Source organism: Euphorbia lathyris, chromosome 7 (assembly GCF_963576675.1).
Source record: "Euphorbia lathyris chromosome 7, ddEupLath1.1, whole genome shotgun sequence".
NCBI lineage: Eukaryota > Viridiplantae > Streptophyta > Magnoliopsida > Malpighiales > Euphorbiaceae > Euphorbia > Euphorbia lathyris.
Window position 1 is genome coordinate 5,144,869 of NC_088916.1, and position 17,798 is coordinate 5,162,666.

The window sequence follows — 17,798 nt, forward strand, 5'->3', positions numbered from 1 at the left end:
TGAGGGCGAAGATGGTGACGAGGTGGCCAAACTCGAGCTTGGCCCGCTTCCGGATGGGCGTGGAGTGGAGGTGAGCGGCCACATGGTAGGCGAGGTCATAAGTGAGCCCATTGGCACAACAGTAGAGGGCCAACAGTTCGTGCTTGTTGACCTTAGTGGACTCGGACTTCCCCGAGAAGTAGAATGAGATGAAACGATGGAGAAGTTGGAGGATAGGGTCCCGGATGAGAGATGGGCGGAGGTTGGAGACATCGTAATCCTCGGACCCTGTGATGGAGGTCCAATACTCATGAGCGGAAACACCATCGGGCCAACGGGAGATGCCTCCCTCCGCTTGGTAAGTGAAATGGTGTTGGAGCCATTGAGTGTCAATGGAGAAGGGGCGGTTGTGGAAGCGAAAGTTGAAGAGGGCGGCTCCGGGGACGTTGTTGGAGGTGAGGGTGGTGTAGAACTCCACCACTAGTGACGGGTACACCCGCTGATGCGTAGAATAGAGATCGTACCAACCGAGGGCGCGGAGGCGAGCTTCAAAGGGAGTGCCGAGATCATAGTGATCAAGCATGCTATCCGAAATGTATGGAAGCTCCTTGACTGTGGCCGCGCAAAGATCTTCGTACCTTTGGGCCTCCTCCTCGGTTAGGAGATGAAAAGGGGCCCGATATTGGCGGGTGAGTGGTGGAGTTCCCTCCCGTTCGGGAGGTGGAGGTGATTGTCGGTTTTGCGCAAAACGGGAAGACCGGGCCCGAGTGGACCGTGGGGGGCGCATATCGGCGGTTTGCTTTCGCCTAACCATGGTGGTAATGGAGGATAGAGGAAGAGTAGAAGAGGAATGTGAGAGTGTATGAGGGTTGTGAGGAAGAAGGAGGGAAGAAGGGGAAGTGTATATAGGGGAAAAGTGGGGAATCCAAGCAAAGCTCGGATTCCCAGAGGGGTACGCGGGGCGTGAAGGGGCCACGCCACGCGTATCCCTCCCCCTGACTTTATTTTGCGCAAGCATGGTGTGATACGAGGGGTGTGAAAGGAGGCACGCCTCGCGTATCGCACCTCCTGCCCCTTTTTGAAAAAAAAGGGCGAGGACGCGGGGCGTATATGGGGTTACGTCCCGCGTAGAAGACAGAAGATGAAGAATTTTTTCGGTTTTAGCAGTTTTTGAATTTTTGAATTTTGTGATTTATGATTTTTTAATGAGTTTTTAAATTAATTCTTTTTAATATTTTTATGTTTTTTGATTTGTAATTAACGGGGTATTCAATACAAAATTTATTATGGAGGGAGGTTGAAGATTTGAATTTGAAAGGGGGTGATTTGATTGGAGATAGGAAGAGGTGGAGTGGAGAAGTGGGAAAGTTTTATGGGAAAATGGGAAGATGGGAAGTTAATGGAGAAAAAGATGCCATGGGGAGTTGTAATTCACAACTCGCCGAGGATACGCGAGGCGTGCCCTAGGGCACGTCCCGCGTGTCCTTCCCACGTGGCGTTATTTAAAAGCGTTAAATGTTAAAGGGTACGCGGGGCGTGGTAGGAGGGACGCCCCGCGTACCGTGTCTTTTTATTGCGAATTAGGATCAGACACGTAGATACGCGGGACGTAAAAGTGTGTACGCCCCGCGTGTCATAAATTTTTTTTTTTGGATTTAACATGGGATTTGTTTTTCTTTTGATTTTATAAAAATAATAAAAAAATAAAATAAAATAAAAATGAAGAGCAGAAAGATGAGAAATAAAGCAAAAATAGAAATGAAAATAAAATTTAAAATAACAACAATTCAAAAGGGGAAAAATAAATAAAAGAGAAAAGAAATAAAAATAAGTTTATAATACATATAAACAAAGGGTTTGAGAAATTCAAACCGATGCTACGTTTTGAGTCGAAGTAGCTCGACTTTCTCGTGCGGCGGCTCAATGTAAGTTGCCCGAGTTGGAACTTGACGGGTCCGAACCTCCATTATTCATGAGCGTTATCGCCTGTCCGGATTCCCGATTTTTGCCCCGCGGATTTTGTTCGGTGTTTGCCGGTAGTGTTCCTAGTGGCCTTTCTTGTTGCTGACGGTTCAGATAGGCTACTTGGCGGCTAAGATCCCTGCAAAACACCTCGCTATCGGAAAGACGGGTTAATATATCCTTCAACAAAGACGTGACCGATTGGCCATGTACATTGTCGGGAGGTGGAGCGTTCCGATTACCGGGCATGGCTTGTGATTGCCCGAGCCTGTTTTTCCGATATTCTTGATCAAAGCTGGATGGGGGCCTCAACACGTTATTATTATTGCCATATGACAAGTTCGGGTGTTGGTACCGAGGCCGCCAACCGCTGTTATTATTATTGTGGTGGTGATAGGAGTTCGGATTAGGATTATACCTTGGATTTCCTCCTACGTAACTTACACTCTCGATGTCGCCGGCGAAAGGGCTACCAGCTTGGCAATTGAGTCCGTCGTGGTCTCCACCACAGTGATTGCACATCAGGACCTGTGCACTTTTGTTGAGGCTTAGCTGGGCAATTAACGAGTCAAGTTTCTTATGCATCTCTGCTATGGAGCTTTTCGGAGCCTCTTTCTCCACAGCGAAAATTTGGTGTCGCGACGGGCCAGCAAGCCGATCCTCTTGCCATTGCACGCTTTTCCTCGTGAGCTCATGAATGAGCTCGTAGGCCTCACTAGCTGACTTCTGAAATAGATCCCCACCTGCAGCGGAATCAACAGTCGCTCGGTTAGTGGGGGTTAACCCGTGGTAAAAAGTGCTTACCAAGTCGTGCTTCGGGATGTCATGGTGGGGGCAGTTTCGGAGCAACTTCCAGAACCTAGCCCAAGCTGCATGAAGGGCCTCGCATTCCAACTGCCTAAAGGACGTGATATCGGTCCGTAACTTGACTGTTTTGGACGGTAGAAAATAGTAGGAAAGGAACTCCTTCTCGAGCTCCTCCCTTGACGTGATGGATCCCGCCTCCAAAGAGTGTAGCCACTCCAACGCTTGCCCTGTCAAAGAAAAAGGAAACAACTTTAGTCTAACAGCCTCAACGGGAACACCATTTTGCCGAGAGGTGTCGGCACACATAAGGAATTTATCGAGATGTTCGTTAGGGTTCTCGTGGAGTTCCCCTCCGAATTGACCGCATTTTTGTATCAGCTGGATCATGCCGGTCTTTATCTCGTACGTGTTGGCCGGTATCATGAGGGCGACAATTCCATTACGGTTTTGGGGACGGTGCGGAGCAAGGATCTCTATCATCGAACGTGTTTCGTTGCCCCCGCGAATGTTGTTCACGTGTGGCCTTTGGTTTCCTTCGGGTTGGTTGACCTCAGCGTTGGGGTTTGCCATATTCTCTTTTCGAATCCTATAAAGAGTACGTTCAATTTCAAGATCAATAGGAATAAGAGAATCACTCCGAGATCGGGTGTGCATGAAAAGAATTAAATAATGAAATTATAAACAAGAAAGAATGATGTTAGTAAAAGTATATATAAACAATTTATACAAAAAGAATGCTTAAACTAACAATAAAACGTTTTTGTCTAATATTGCAAGAAATTATAAATCCCCGGCAACGGCGCCAAAAACTTGATGTCAGTTCCGTCTAGCGTAGTGTTTTCCACGACAAAATATGTATTATGATAAGTGCGTTATGACTATGGATGTGATCTTTCTAAATGCTATATCTTTACTAGACGTCACTACTTAGGGGCAAGTGTACCCTATCATATCAAGTAATAATCCGGTTAAGACCGGGTATCGAATCCGCAGGATTTATAACTGCAAGTATTAAACGACTCGGTTTTATACGTTATTTAAGCGGTGAATACTTTGAGGTTGATATGGGGACCAACTACAAACTACTCCTAACTAAGGGTGAGGCGAATTTATATAACAAAACTCTATGAAGTGATATGGATGCGATAAGTTATAACTATGACAAATAACGACTTCTAATGTTTATACGGTTGATGGTTTGCTCTTGCAAAGACGACTATGTGTAGCGTAACCGACCCATGAAGTACTTAGACTACGTGATTCCTAGTCAAGGCGTGTCTAATGCTTGGGACCAGAAATTAGGGCCCGTAAGTTCCGTGGCTTATCAATTCCTACGGTTTCCAAAGCGTCACTTCCGGTAAGGCAACACCTATATGAATCCCTAAAGATAGCCCGAATGGTGTCGGAAATCGTGTTCTCCTACACAATAATCAATTATGAATATCAAAACAAGTAACAAACATCAACACATATATATAGAAAAGAAGATTATGAATCATAAATTATAAATATGGAGAGTGTAAATATGAATTACAACCAAGCCTAGTACATAGGATGAGATCAAGCTAATTAGCAAGTGTAAATGGAAGAATCCACCCTCGGAACTAGCTAACCGAAGTCAAAAGCCGTCTCTTAGGACTTGGATGGTGGAGCTCTCGAGCTTGGTGTGCGGAGATGGAGCAGAACTTCGATGGAATGCCGGGATCAACGAACAAGCTCTCAAGATGGAAGAGTTTAGTTACACAAAGCCTAAAAACAAATCTAAAACTACAAGAGTTTAAGCAAAAGATGTATACAAGGTGTAAGGTAGAAGGTCTAAGATCTAAGGGTTGTTTAAATGAGTGCTAGTCACTCTTATTTATAGATCAAGCTAGGGGCAAGATTGTAATTCCACAAGGTGCAAGCATGGAGGAACATAATTTTGTGCAGAAATACCATAATACGCCCCGCGTATGGTGGTGTACGCCCTGCATGTATGCCCATTCCGTCAGAAATCTCCTGTATGTGGACCAATTCTAGATATTGTTGTCTCAAACACGCCCCGCGTAGAATGGCATGCGCCTTGCGTGTTTGAGACTCTGACTCTTTATTGCTTGATTTGGCCTTTTACGCCGTGCGTAGCTTGAGGCACGCCCTGCGTAAATGAGTCTCTGAACTTTTATGTTGAAGAATTCCCTTACACGCCCCGCGTGTAAGGTAGTACGCCCTGCGTAGAGATGGTTGACTCAGGGAGACCATGCAGTCTGACTTTCAGGATTAGGCTAATCATTTCTGACATGTGTCATACGCCACACGTAGGTTGGCATACGCCTCGCGTATGCTGACTAGATTCCACGTGGTGCCTGTGGATAGGGCAATTATTTCTGACTCCATGTTTCACGCCCCGCGTAAGGGATGAGGCGCCTCGCGTATTTGAGTGGATTTTCACTCCTTGCTCGTACCTGAAATACAAATCTCGGGGCCGAGTTAGCTTGACGTTTTTATTTCCTAAATTACTTAAAAACAAGGGAAATTAACTGAAAGCACGGAATTTATTTTTATTCCGTTATTTTATTAAAACACTCTATTTTTGTAATTAAACTTATTTATTTCATCCAAAATTAACCCGTAAATCACACTAAAAGATAGGGGTAAAATACCCCTATCACACACACATTAATTGCCACCTAGGATAACGTAAGCAATAATGAGAAAACCCATGCGCCGAACGTGTCATAAATGCCAGAATCTCTGTCGGTTGATAATCTCGAGGTTAAACGGCTAATTCAACGAATATGATCAATTAGCACCTCTATAAATAGTGGAAGTATCCCCACTTATCATTCTTTACACTCGAAATCCTTGGCATTCAAATCTTTCTCTCTGAAATCCCAAATCCTCTCAAAGAATTCATAATCATGACGAAATCCCAAAATCCTTCCGGTGGTGGTAACAACGACGACCACACCGACGCAAACCCTAAGTCTCCTCCTCAACAAGGTCAGCATGACCAAACTCCAAAAAAGAACCCCAAAACTGACCTCGCAACCTCTTCAAAGAAGAAGAAGAAGGACAAGCAGTCGAAAGAGAAATTCTTCGTTCAGGTGTACCCAAGTGTCAAGAATCATGAGGTGCTCAGATGTCGTTGGTTCTCTCCAAGCTTCATAGCACATGAACAACCATTCTGTGAGTGGATTGCGAAAAATGAATGGGCTGGACTCTTTTCGCTCGCTGGAAGAACCTATCCTAGGTTAGTACGTGAATTTTACTCCAACCTCTGTGTTGATGGAAGTGATGCTGACCATCTAGTAACTCACGTTAAAGGTAAGAAGCTCACCATTACCCCTTCCTATCTCGCAACCTTACTAAACCTTCCAAACACCAGAACAGAATTCAGGACCACTAAAGAAAAGCTTGACCATACGGTATCATTCTATAAACCAGAAAGTCACAAAGGGGAAATACCCAGTACATGTATGGGTCAAAATCAAAAGATGGCTCACTATCTCCTCACTAACTTCATCTTTCCAAAAATCAACTCAGCATCATCAGCTTCAAATTTCGAGCAGTGCTTCATTTGGCACATGCTGACCTACAGTCCCCTCAATATGCCCGTATTTTTGGTAGGAGCACTCCAACGAAGTACTATCAAGCTCAGGCTGGGTTCCCTTATAACCAGAATCCTAGAAGATCATCAAATTGACTTGATCAATGAAACAGAAACTGTGGGAACCGAAATCACAGCTGCCTTGCTGTTTGGGTTAGTATATAACCAACCTATCAAGCCCAAGAAGGGAAAAGGGGTCATCGAGGAAGCTCAGGGGGAAGCTCAGGAGGAAGCTGATGATGAGCAACCTCAGGAAGAAAATATCGCTGTAGCCGAAGCTGCTGTCCAAACTAAACGAGACAAGAAACGCAAAGCAATCCAAACCAGCTCAAAGGATGTTGATGCTGTCCCCAAGAAAATTCGGGTTGTCTCAAAGGGGAAGAAAGTTAATGATGATCAGGGTAAGTCAGCAGAGAAAAGAAAGAGGCAAGATGAGCCTGATGAACCAGAAAGTGAGGAAACCCCTCTGAAGAAGAAGAAGACAACTTCTGAGCTGAGTCCAGCTGAAGCTGTCCCTCTTGGCTTTGCTGTCCCTGATGATTCTCACTTCATCAGAAGCCAAGAGATTGACCTTGAGCAAATTCCTGCTGATCAAGAAGCAGAAGAACAGAGCGACAATGAAGGTCAGCATGATCATAATGAGGATGTTGAGCAACATCAAGAAGCTTATGCTGAGCAAGAACAAACAGAGAATGTTGAGGAAGTTGAAAGTCCAGTTGTACAGAATGAGACAGTTGATGATGAGATCTCAGAACAAGAAATGGTCAATGAAGGACTCAACACTGATCTCGGCGTAGAATCATCTCTTGATTCCATTCCTGCTGACCCGTCTCCCCCAAAGACCAAAAAGTTGAAAAGGCTTAAGAAGAAGGCCTACAGATCTCCAGTTATTGACCTCCTGGGAGATTCGCCTCTGAGGGATGAAATCACAGACCTTACAGAGACTCAATTTAAGTTCTTCTCATCGCATCCTGAGCCCTCTACACAGGAAAACCAAGCCTCTGTTACTCATACCGAGCAACATGCCAAGACTCCAGAAAATCCAAACTAAGCTGAGCAAGAGCTCGAAGTCCTAGATGCTCAAGGAGATATGCACGCTAAGGAAAATCCTGCTCAACCTGAGGTGGCTCTCCCTGCACCAACTCAAGTCCATGTTGAGCAGGTAACTATCTCTGCAGATCCACCTCCTTCCCATCATATTTCGCAGAACATTGAGCAGTCAGCTCCTGCCGCTCATCAACATCAAAGTCCAGTTGCTGACCATACTGGCACTTCTACTCAATGACAACACCAAACACCCGCTCAATAAGGTGCTACTAGAATTCCGGCATCTAAGATAAATCCTGAGGCACAATTTGCCTATCTTCATGCAACTGAGTCCGGATGTCGCATCATTGACTCGGCTCAACATCTTCTTCAGGACTTAAACAATTCTCATGCCGATGCTGCTGGGTCTGCAAATGCTGAATCACAAGAGATTTCGTCTGTAACTCAGCTTCTCAATGAGATCAAGCATCTCAAGGATTTAGTAAGTGTCATGACCTCAGTCCAAACCCAACAACCCAAGCAAGAATCCTTTGTCAAGCTGACTGAGCTTATATTAATGATGGTGAATCACATGAATTCACTTCAAGGACAGATCAATGCTTTACCAACAGTCAACATGGGCTACGCTACCTCTGCTGAGTTAGATCATTGTTTTACCACGTTGTCTTCTGAGCTGACTGGTACTCGTGACCTCCTCTCTTCATCTTCCCAATGTACGATGGATGAAATTAGTGAAGCTGTCCGTCTTCTGAATCTGAGTAAAGAGGAGATGGAAACTGATATGGTCAAAACCAATACTATCCTCCAAACCACTCAAAGCCTATTTCGCCATGTGCGTCACACGAACGCTCAGCGTGACATTTACGATAAGGCTATCCTTAGAATGTACCATCAATCTTATGCCCAGTTAGCGGAAGTAATGTCATGGCTAACTAAGTCACAAGAATACATGCTCATCATGATCAGCTCATCTATTCGCGTCCCTGGTTCCGTTTTGGATGATGGAGTTCCAGTGCTTGATGGGTTATTTGGAAGCACGAAACGTCTCAAGGCATACTCGATCAAGCTGACTCGTGCTGCTCTCAATGACACCTTCATTGCTCTTCCGCCTGATGGTGGCAAAATGGGGGAGAAAGCACAAGCTGATGGAACTCAGCCAACGACAGGAGAAACTTCAGGTAGTCAGCAAAAGAAAGCCAAAGACAAAGGCAAAGGGATAGCTAAAGTCAATAAGAAATAGATTAGCTTTTAGCTTTAAAGATTGACTTGTGTATTTTGTGCTGACCATTTATATATCAACTTAAGCATTTTCCATTCATACTGTTTTGCTTATTTTTATACTATATGCTGATCTGTCTAAAAATTGAACAAACAAATTAATTCAAAATATATACTCAGTACACATCAACTCTGATACCAAAACTATTCATATATCAGACTGAGTAAACATTGAACCCTTCTGAAAGTTGTCCTAGGTTCATCTGAATTAGATCTCAGAAAGTCTATGATTGAACTAAATCAGTAAAAACATGTCTTCCTTAAATCTTGAGAAGGTTTAGAGTTAAGCCAAGACAATATATGCAACCCTTACGGGGGAGTAATTTCAGAAGAATAAAATGTAATTCAATCATGGGGAATTTCAATACTGAGTTCCATAAATTAAATATTTTGCCAACATCAAAATGGGGGAGTTTGTTGAAACACCTTTCCACAAGATTTTGATTTGTCAAAATCATTTAAGTTTAAACCATGATTAAGAGACAATTAAATTTAAGTGCTTTGATTTAATTGTACTAATCCGTTTGTTCAATATTAAGTATAAATACAAAAGGAAATAAAGATTAAGCCATGACAAAGTCAGCATGAGAACACAATACAAGCTGAGTGAAGAGCGACTCAGCATAAGAGAAGATAAGTCATCTTCAAAACAACAGCTCAAGAAGGAAGCTGATTAAAGAAGCTAAGTGGAACGGAACTCAGCATAAAAGAAGTTTGCTTCAGAACTAGTTCTTGCAGAACGAAGCTGACCATGGAAGCTGAGTGAAAAAGAACTCAGTATGAAAATTGGTGACAATCAAAGACATGACTATCGAAGTGGAGCTGAGTGATCTTCGGGACAGCATGAATGATCCATTAGCTAAAAGACAAACTCGACAACTGTCTGCACCAATAATAGAAGTCTTGGAATTACGCAAAAGCCAAATTCCAAGGTGTATGGGTCAACTGTTCTTTGCTATAAGACAAACTGCCGCAAGAAGACAAAACCTGCAGGAAGAAGACAAGCCTGACATCTGAGGAAATCAGAAAACATGATAGGCCTGCACATCTGAAGCTGACCAGAAGCTTGTCCCCCAAAAGAGCCGTTTTGGATTCAACGGACAAATCAAATTCAAATCATTTGATCCTCAAAGTTCAACTATAAAAGGACAAGTAATTCTCTTGGATCATTGCCGAATTAAAAAAATAGACAAGAGAGAAAAATACAAGTTCAAAGCACTCAAAAACAAGAAAGAAACCTTACACCCACTTTCTATTCCTTGTGTAAATGCTAGATTGATTGCTTTGTAATCATCTAAAGTGTTCTTATTCCAAAAAGAGCAAGTTGTATCAATTGTGAATTGAGAGTGTCAAGCTGAGTGTTTAGTTGTAAATACTCAGTGGTAGAGAAATCTAGGTGCTGGGTTGTAGCACTTAGTAGGAGTTGAGTAGACGAATAGAGAAAGGTACTCTTGCATATTCAACTGCCTTGTAACCGGTTTGTGCTCTACCCTTAAAGAGCTCAGTATTTGATTCTAAAAGCCCGGACAAGTCTGGGGACTGGACGTGGGCAGAGAGGCCGAACCAGGATAAGTGATACTGAGTAATTTCTAACTCTCTTGATTATATATATATATGTGGATGTGTTGCTTGTTATATTTACTCAACATATAAACTGTTTAAACCTGACACTGAGTAAATTAGAGTGCTGAGTTGGAAGCTGACCACAAAAGTGTCAATTCCCAACTCTCAAGTGAAACAGTCTTAGTCAGCATCTGACTAAAGCTGTCTTACATTAAGATCGGCCAAGCTGACCAAAGCTGAGTTAATAAACTCACCAAAACTATTAAGTCAGCAAGATTAATTAGCGAAAAAGTTATATTAGTTCCTAACCCCCCCTTAGAAGTCAGCAAGTAGTTAAAGCTTATTCTTTTCCCTAGCACCGTTACAATTAGTGAAATTCTCCACTTATCCCTAAGCGCCCGCTTATCAGCTGAAGAGAGCCTGATTACTAGACATGACAGATCATCCTGAGCCTCATCCTCTTCTAATACCGGTTATAGATTTGCTTTTGTTTTCTAAATCGCCAAATCGCCTAGGAGAAACAATTTTAATATCCGGGTTCCCCGAGGCAGCCACGCCTCCAAAATTTTGGCTAATCCTAATATCATTATTCTCCCTAGCCGAGGCACCACTGCCCGCCGGATCCCCCCCATCTGCCTGGCACCGCCCAGCATCAACCGTAGCTCCTCCATCTCGGATAGCCGACTCACCGCAAGCGGCAACATCAACTGCCTCAAGGACATCGCTCCCCTCGCCCATCCTAACTCCACCGAGCCCATCTCGCAGCACGCCCCCTCCCAGACCTACGACATCCACAATCTACCTACCACCATCGATCCTCTGCCTACTCGCCCCCCTACCCCGAACTAGGCGCTCCTCCGCCTCACCGGATCCACCAATCCTACTCCACACCGATCCCGCCTCTCTCCTTCCTCCACCCTCTTCCACCCCTTCCGGCCCTCCATACCCGCCGATCTCCTTACCACCATTCCGATCTGACCCGTCCGCCCAAAAACGGCCGCCCAGACCACCGGCCACCGCCCGCTCTTGCGACCGGTCACGCTCTTGCATCCTCACACACTCGCAAGGTCGCCTAGGTCAAAAAGATAAGTCTCCAAACACCGGAGATCCCAAGATCGCCAATCGCCGGAGAACGCAAGGTCGCCGCCAAACGCAAATCGCAAATCGCATCAACGATCGCCGCAAATCGCAAACTTTATCTCTAATTGTTAATAAGATAATTATTTGTGAATATTTATTAAGTCCATAAATTAATTTTAGTTAAATAGAATTCAATCGCAATTGTAACCACTCAGCACAAAAAAAACATTTTATAATTAATATGTGAAATTAATTATATTAATTAGAATCATTATGCTCAACATTTGAGAATTTGAAGAGATTCAAATAATAATATTTTCTTAATTAATATTTTTCAATAATTTGTCCTTTGATCATATTTCATTTTCATCTGTTAAAAACTCTTGAAATACTAACAATTTTGTATGAACCATAATATAATAGTTAAAAATTATATAAGCTAATGTTGCAAAAACAATTATCTCAATATCCATAATTAATGTACATTTTTAGGATTTTGAGCATCAAAATTTATTTTTATTTACCTTGATTTTGAATTCGTATCTAGCATAATCCACATTCTTCAAGAATAAACATCTTATCAAGCGTATTAGACGCTTACAATCTCTTTGTCTAGAAAATTGGGAAAAAATAACTTCTTGATAATAATAATAATATAACATAATTTATATTGAAATAAACTTCATTGTAAGTATAATATTCCAATATCTCTTTAATATTTTATTTAATATGTCTCAAACTTTAATGAACAACTATCGTGTGAAACTTTATATCTATTTGTACCAAAATGCATAAAAATAAAAAATACAATCCATATCAATTAGCTAAACTCAAACTAAAAAAATGATTGGATTTCAACATGTTCGAATTAGAAAAATTAATCTAACTTCAATTAAAACTAAAAATTGAGTTCATAAAAAGCCGAAAATCTAAATTTTAGTTAGAGTTAATAAGCAAAACGATAACACCTAGGAACATATACTAAAAAAGAATGCAAATATATAAAATCTTTATTTTAGTCATTTTGAAAAATAAATAAATAAAAAAGAAAACATGGATAAGGTAGCGAGAGGTATGGAATCTGGATAACGACAGAAATGGAATTTCATCTCTGAAAGATGAAACTATAACAACAATTGTTTAATAAAAATAAAACAACATCACAATTGAGAAAGCCAAAAATTGAGTTCATATAAAGCCGAAAATCTAAATTTTAGTTAAGAGTTAGCAATCGAAACGATAACACCTAGCAACATATACTAAAAAAGAATACAAATTTACAAAATCTTTATTTTAGTCATTTTGAAAAAAAACGACAAATAAAAAAGAAAAAATGGATAAAATAGCGAGAGGTATGAAACCTGTGTAACGACAGAAATGGAATTTCATCTATGAAAAATGAAACTATAACAACTATTGTTTAATAAAAAGAAAACAACAACACAATTGAGAACAAAAATAACTACAACATATGAAAAAAATCGAATAATTACATTGAGAAACATAAGAATTTCTTGTAATTTTTGACCCTTTTGTGTTTTCCGGTTTTAGCTGTTCATGCATCTTCTATTTCTGTCGGATTTCTTCAATTGAAGCTATCAGTTTGGAAAAAAAAGACAAATAAAAAAGAAAACATGGATAAGATAGCGAGAGGTATAGAACTTGGGTAACAACAGAAATGAATCTGAAAGATGAAACTATAACAACTATTGTTTAATAAAAATAAAACAACAACATAATTGAGAACAAAATAACTACAACATAATTCAGTATCAATCAGTTCAGTTTAGTTCAGTAATCAATTCGGTTCAGTAATTTATCATTGATTATTATAATTATAACACTACAAGAATTCAAGCTTGTTGCGACAATTTAATTTGTCAAAATAAGTTATATTTTTGTCATGAGAAACTTCTTGTTACAAAGTGTTTTGTCACCATCCTAGTCACAATAAGCCCGTCTTAATAAGTTTTTTAGTGACGAAATTGTATTACCTCATAATTAATTTTTAATTATTGTTACAACTATAATTTGTCATTAATTTAGCTACTATGACAAAATTTAAATAACCGTGAAATATGGTTTATTGTGACTACATAATGTAGTAAGAAAAATGTTACATACACACCTCCATACGCAAATGCCCATTGGGCTTGCAGCGTGTACAACACAGGCCCAACCCGCTATGTTATGATAGCAGTCTTATATTAATCTCTGACACACCCCCACATGTAAATGCCCATTGGGCTTGTAGCATGTATAACACAGGCCCAACACGCCATGTGTTTTTAATTCTACAAATTTATGAGGTTGCCAGGACTCGAACACTCGACCGTTTAGTCCAAGCAACTCTAATACCATGTCATGGAACCGTTTGAACTAAAAGCTCAAGATGATTAAGGCTTAATCGTATATCTTATATTAATCTCTGACACATTCTAATCCCCAAATAAATATGAAAATTTGTAAATTGATTTCCGAAACAATAGATTAGTCTAATTATTATATACTACTTTATTGTGATAAAAAAACATTTATCAATCTATTATTTATTTTGGTTATTTTTCTTTTGTCAGAAAATCAAACATAAATCATATTGTGACAACCCTTTTATTATGAGAATATACTAGTCACATTAATTATCTAGTGATAATTACTTGTGACAGCAAAAGTGTGATAAAAAAAATTTGTCATAACAAATATATCAAGCGTGACAAATTCTAATATGAATTTATGTTACAAAAAGTGTGACCACGTACTTCTATCATAATATTTACTAGGCCATGACTTATTGTTACAAAATATTTTGATAAATATTACTGTCATAATTTGGTTTTGTTTTTTCATATCTTTACTAATTGTAATTTTGTCATAATAAGTACATTAATCGCAAAAACAATTATTTTATCATATGAATGTTTCGTTACATCTTTATATATTTATGACAAAAACGACGTGACAATTTGTTTTTATCATAATACGTATTAAGTTCTACTTTTTTATGATAAATATTTCGACAAAATATTTTTTCTCACGATTTCTTTTGGTTTTTTTACCTTTTCTTACTAATTATTATTTGATCACAATAAATACATTAATTGTGATAAAAAAAATTATTTTTACGTATGATTTTTTGTCACAACCTTATGTATTTATGACAAAAATGTCTGACAATTTTTTTTGTTATAATATTCATTGACTGGTGCTTTATTGTGATAAATATTTGGACGAAACATTATTTTGTCATAATTTTGTTTGAAATTTTCACATTTTTTTACTAATAATTTTTTTGTCACAATAAGTACATTAATTGTGATTAAAATTATTTTGTCAGACGAATTTTCGTCACAATATTAGATATTTGTTGTAGTGTAATTATTATTATTAGAACCATTATTATTTTTATAAGATTTTTATTTTAATTATTGCTATTTTTAAAGGATTATATTATTATTTCAGTTTCAGTAGTATTCAGTTCAGTTCAGAAGCATTCAATTCAGTTTTTTTCAGTGATAAAAGGAATCCTATTAGTAGCATTGAGTTCAGTTCAGTCGTGTTATTATTTGACGAATCATGAATATTGTCATCTATACTTCATACGTGCATCATTTTATCAGTAACAAATCACAAACACGGCTTTGATCACATGCACCTTAATGACCATACAGTATTTGATCATTCACCGTTAGATCTAGGTTTATTAAAATCTTAAGATGGAGATGTAAAAAATCCTAAGACTTAGATTTAATAGTCCTATATTTAACTTAATAAGCATAGATCTAACAGTGAATGACCAAATTCATTTGGTCATTAAAGTGCATGTGAACATGGCTGATCACCAACATATGTTGGAATGTGATTGCACAAAAAAATTTAAAAAATTCACCGAATTTATAAATATTAATCTTCAATTCTATTATTAAATTATAAAAAACATGAAATCATTTTTTTTAAGAACGAATTGTTATGCAATTAGTGCATAATAAGGAACAAAAATATTTGTGTTTTATAATAATGTCTGAAATTGACCCAATTTATCAACATTAGGAATAAAATTACTCTTAACTTTCAATATTAGAAGTAAAATTGCACAATTTTAAATATAAAATATAAAATTATTTCTGACTCAAAACATTAGAATATTTTTGCATAAGTTTCCTCCTATTTTTTCCAATGTTATAAGGCTCGGACCGGACCAGTCGAATCGGGAACCGACTAGGAAGCCGGTCCGAGCCTGCCCGGTTATTTCACGGAGGGACCCGGGGTTGAATCGGGAACCGGTGTGACCCCGGGTCCGTAGAAGGAAAAGAATGGGCGAGGTAGAAGAAATGGAATTAATTGCGGGCTGGATGGAATTAAGTCCTAATTTGGTGCGGCATTCGCGATGCCCATGTCGTGCGGGTGCGCCCCTAACCCGGGGTTAATCACTTGCACCCCCCTGCGAGCCTTTTCCCTAGTAATTGGTTAAAGGCCTGTAAAGCCAATTTACTTATAAACTAGCTAAATTTCTCATTTCTTTCCTATGTGGGATGTAAGTGTTTAATTTCATTTTATTTTCTTTCAAACCATTTCAAGTGGTTCACTTTGAGCATCAATTTCTCATTCATCATTTGTCCGTTTTGAGTTTATAATATATTTTTAAAAAGATCTTATGGCATAGAATACGTTGATATATTTCAATTTATTTTGAATTTAATTTATTCATTATATATTTAAGACTCAAATTAACAAAAAAAATAACAAACCAACAGTTGTTTATAATTTATTTTGGATATATATAATGTATAAAAATATTTTTAAATGAATTATATATATTTAATATTATTTATTTATTTATTACGTCATCCGGTTCGACTAATCCGAGCCATCCAGTCCGACCAAATGATCCGTAACTCAGTTATAAATCCGATTTGATGTCTGATCCGGTTCTGATAACATTGGTTTTTTCTTTAGTGTGATTACAGTTTTCCCGCTCACAAATGATTCCAATTCAAACGCAATTCACCACGTCATCGATCTCCATCTATTTATGGTATTCAACCTTGGCCGTAGATCATACCAAAGGAACGGTCAGGATTAATTATCTCCACCTCTCTGCTTTCATACCCCACCACGTCATCAATCCGCGTCCTACCCCGCTACCCGCCGTAGATAAAGTCTTAGTAACCAATGGCTATGATCTATCCTCTCTTTCCTATAAAACAAACCATTTCATCTGCAAATATCGCACCATCAACCGAAACTATCGGTCATAACTATTCATTTTCATTTTTCGTAATCCCAATCCTTTTGCAATGGCTCGAACTAAGCAAACTGCCCGCAAATCCACCGGAGGAAAGGCACCGAGGAAGCAGCTCGCAACCAAAGCAGCCAGGAAATCTGCTCCGGCAACAGGAGGTGTTAAGAAGCCTCACAGATTTCGTCCCGGAACTGTTGCTCTTCGTGAAATCCGCAAGTACCAGAAAAGTACAGAGATGCTGATCAGAAAACTCCCCTTCCAGCGCCTCGTCCGAGAGATCGCCCAAGATTTTAAGACTGATCTGAGATTCCAGAGCTCAGCCGTTGCTGCTCTCCAAGAAGCTGCAGAGGCATATCTCGTTGGACTCTTTGAAGACACAAATCTGTGTGCCATTCATGCCAAGAGAGTCACAATTATGCCAAAAGATATGCAGTTGGCGAGAAGAATCAGAGGCGAGCGCGCTTGAAGATAAGTCGAGATGAGTAGTTTCGTTTGTTGATTCTGACTAGTGTTATATATTTTATTTCGATCGTAGATTAAAACACAATAGGTTATTAGTAGCATGATTCTAATATCATCGATGATCTAGTGCTGTGAGTTGAATCAACCTGGTTGTTTGTTTCTCAATTACTTAATTGCAGTCTAAGAAATTGATTAGTTTGTTCAATTGACAGTTTCTTCGTACTTTGGCTCTAATCTTTCTTCATACTTCTTTATACTGATTATCTCTGTATACAAGTACACTGGAAACGATTGAGATTTTATGTTCTTTGATGTTATATTTTGACATGGGTGAAATATATGAGAATTCGGGTATTTATTCATAGATGAAGAAGTTGAAGATCTAGAATGTTTTTTAATTGATTTATAGAAGTGTTTTGTTCAGATCCAAAACCAGATGTTCCTTAATGTTGAGGTAAATAACAGAGTTTCTTTTGGAGTGTTAAGCAATCGACTAGGGTTGCAGGCAGATGTTGGAGCAACTGCTGATTTTTTTGAACCTGTAATTGTTTGAGGACCAAAATTAAGGGCAGAAAAAACACATAATGCCTCTATAGAACTTGTTAATGGCAAAGCTTTTGCAGTGTGATTGTGGAATCTGCTGATGCCTCTGTTTTGGTTTGTCTTATTTTCAATGATTACAGCTCTATTGGATATCCCTGGCTTATCAAGGAGAAATCAATTGTAGGGAAGCGTAATCGAGTGGCTATTGACAATGGCCCTTCCTTTGGCAGGGTATTTGTGCCTGATTTCGTA

The 17,798-nt window shown here is 39.3% G+C and overlaps 1 protein-coding gene across 1 annotated transcript; it reads left to right on the forward strand.

Annotated features, from left to right (window-relative positions):
• Window positions 1–16,518: 16,518 nt before the first annotated feature.
• On the forward strand, window positions 16,519–17,369 carry LOC136235260 (histone H3.2-like). The gene has a single exon (XM_066024853.1). The coding sequence runs from the start codon at window positions 16,597–16,599 to the stop codon at window positions 17,005–17,007; it is 411 nt and encodes a 136-aa protein (XP_065880925.1). The 5' UTR covers window positions 16,519–16,596; the 3' UTR covers window positions 17,008–17,369.
• The last annotated feature ends 429 nt before the right edge of the window (window positions 17,370–17,798 follow it).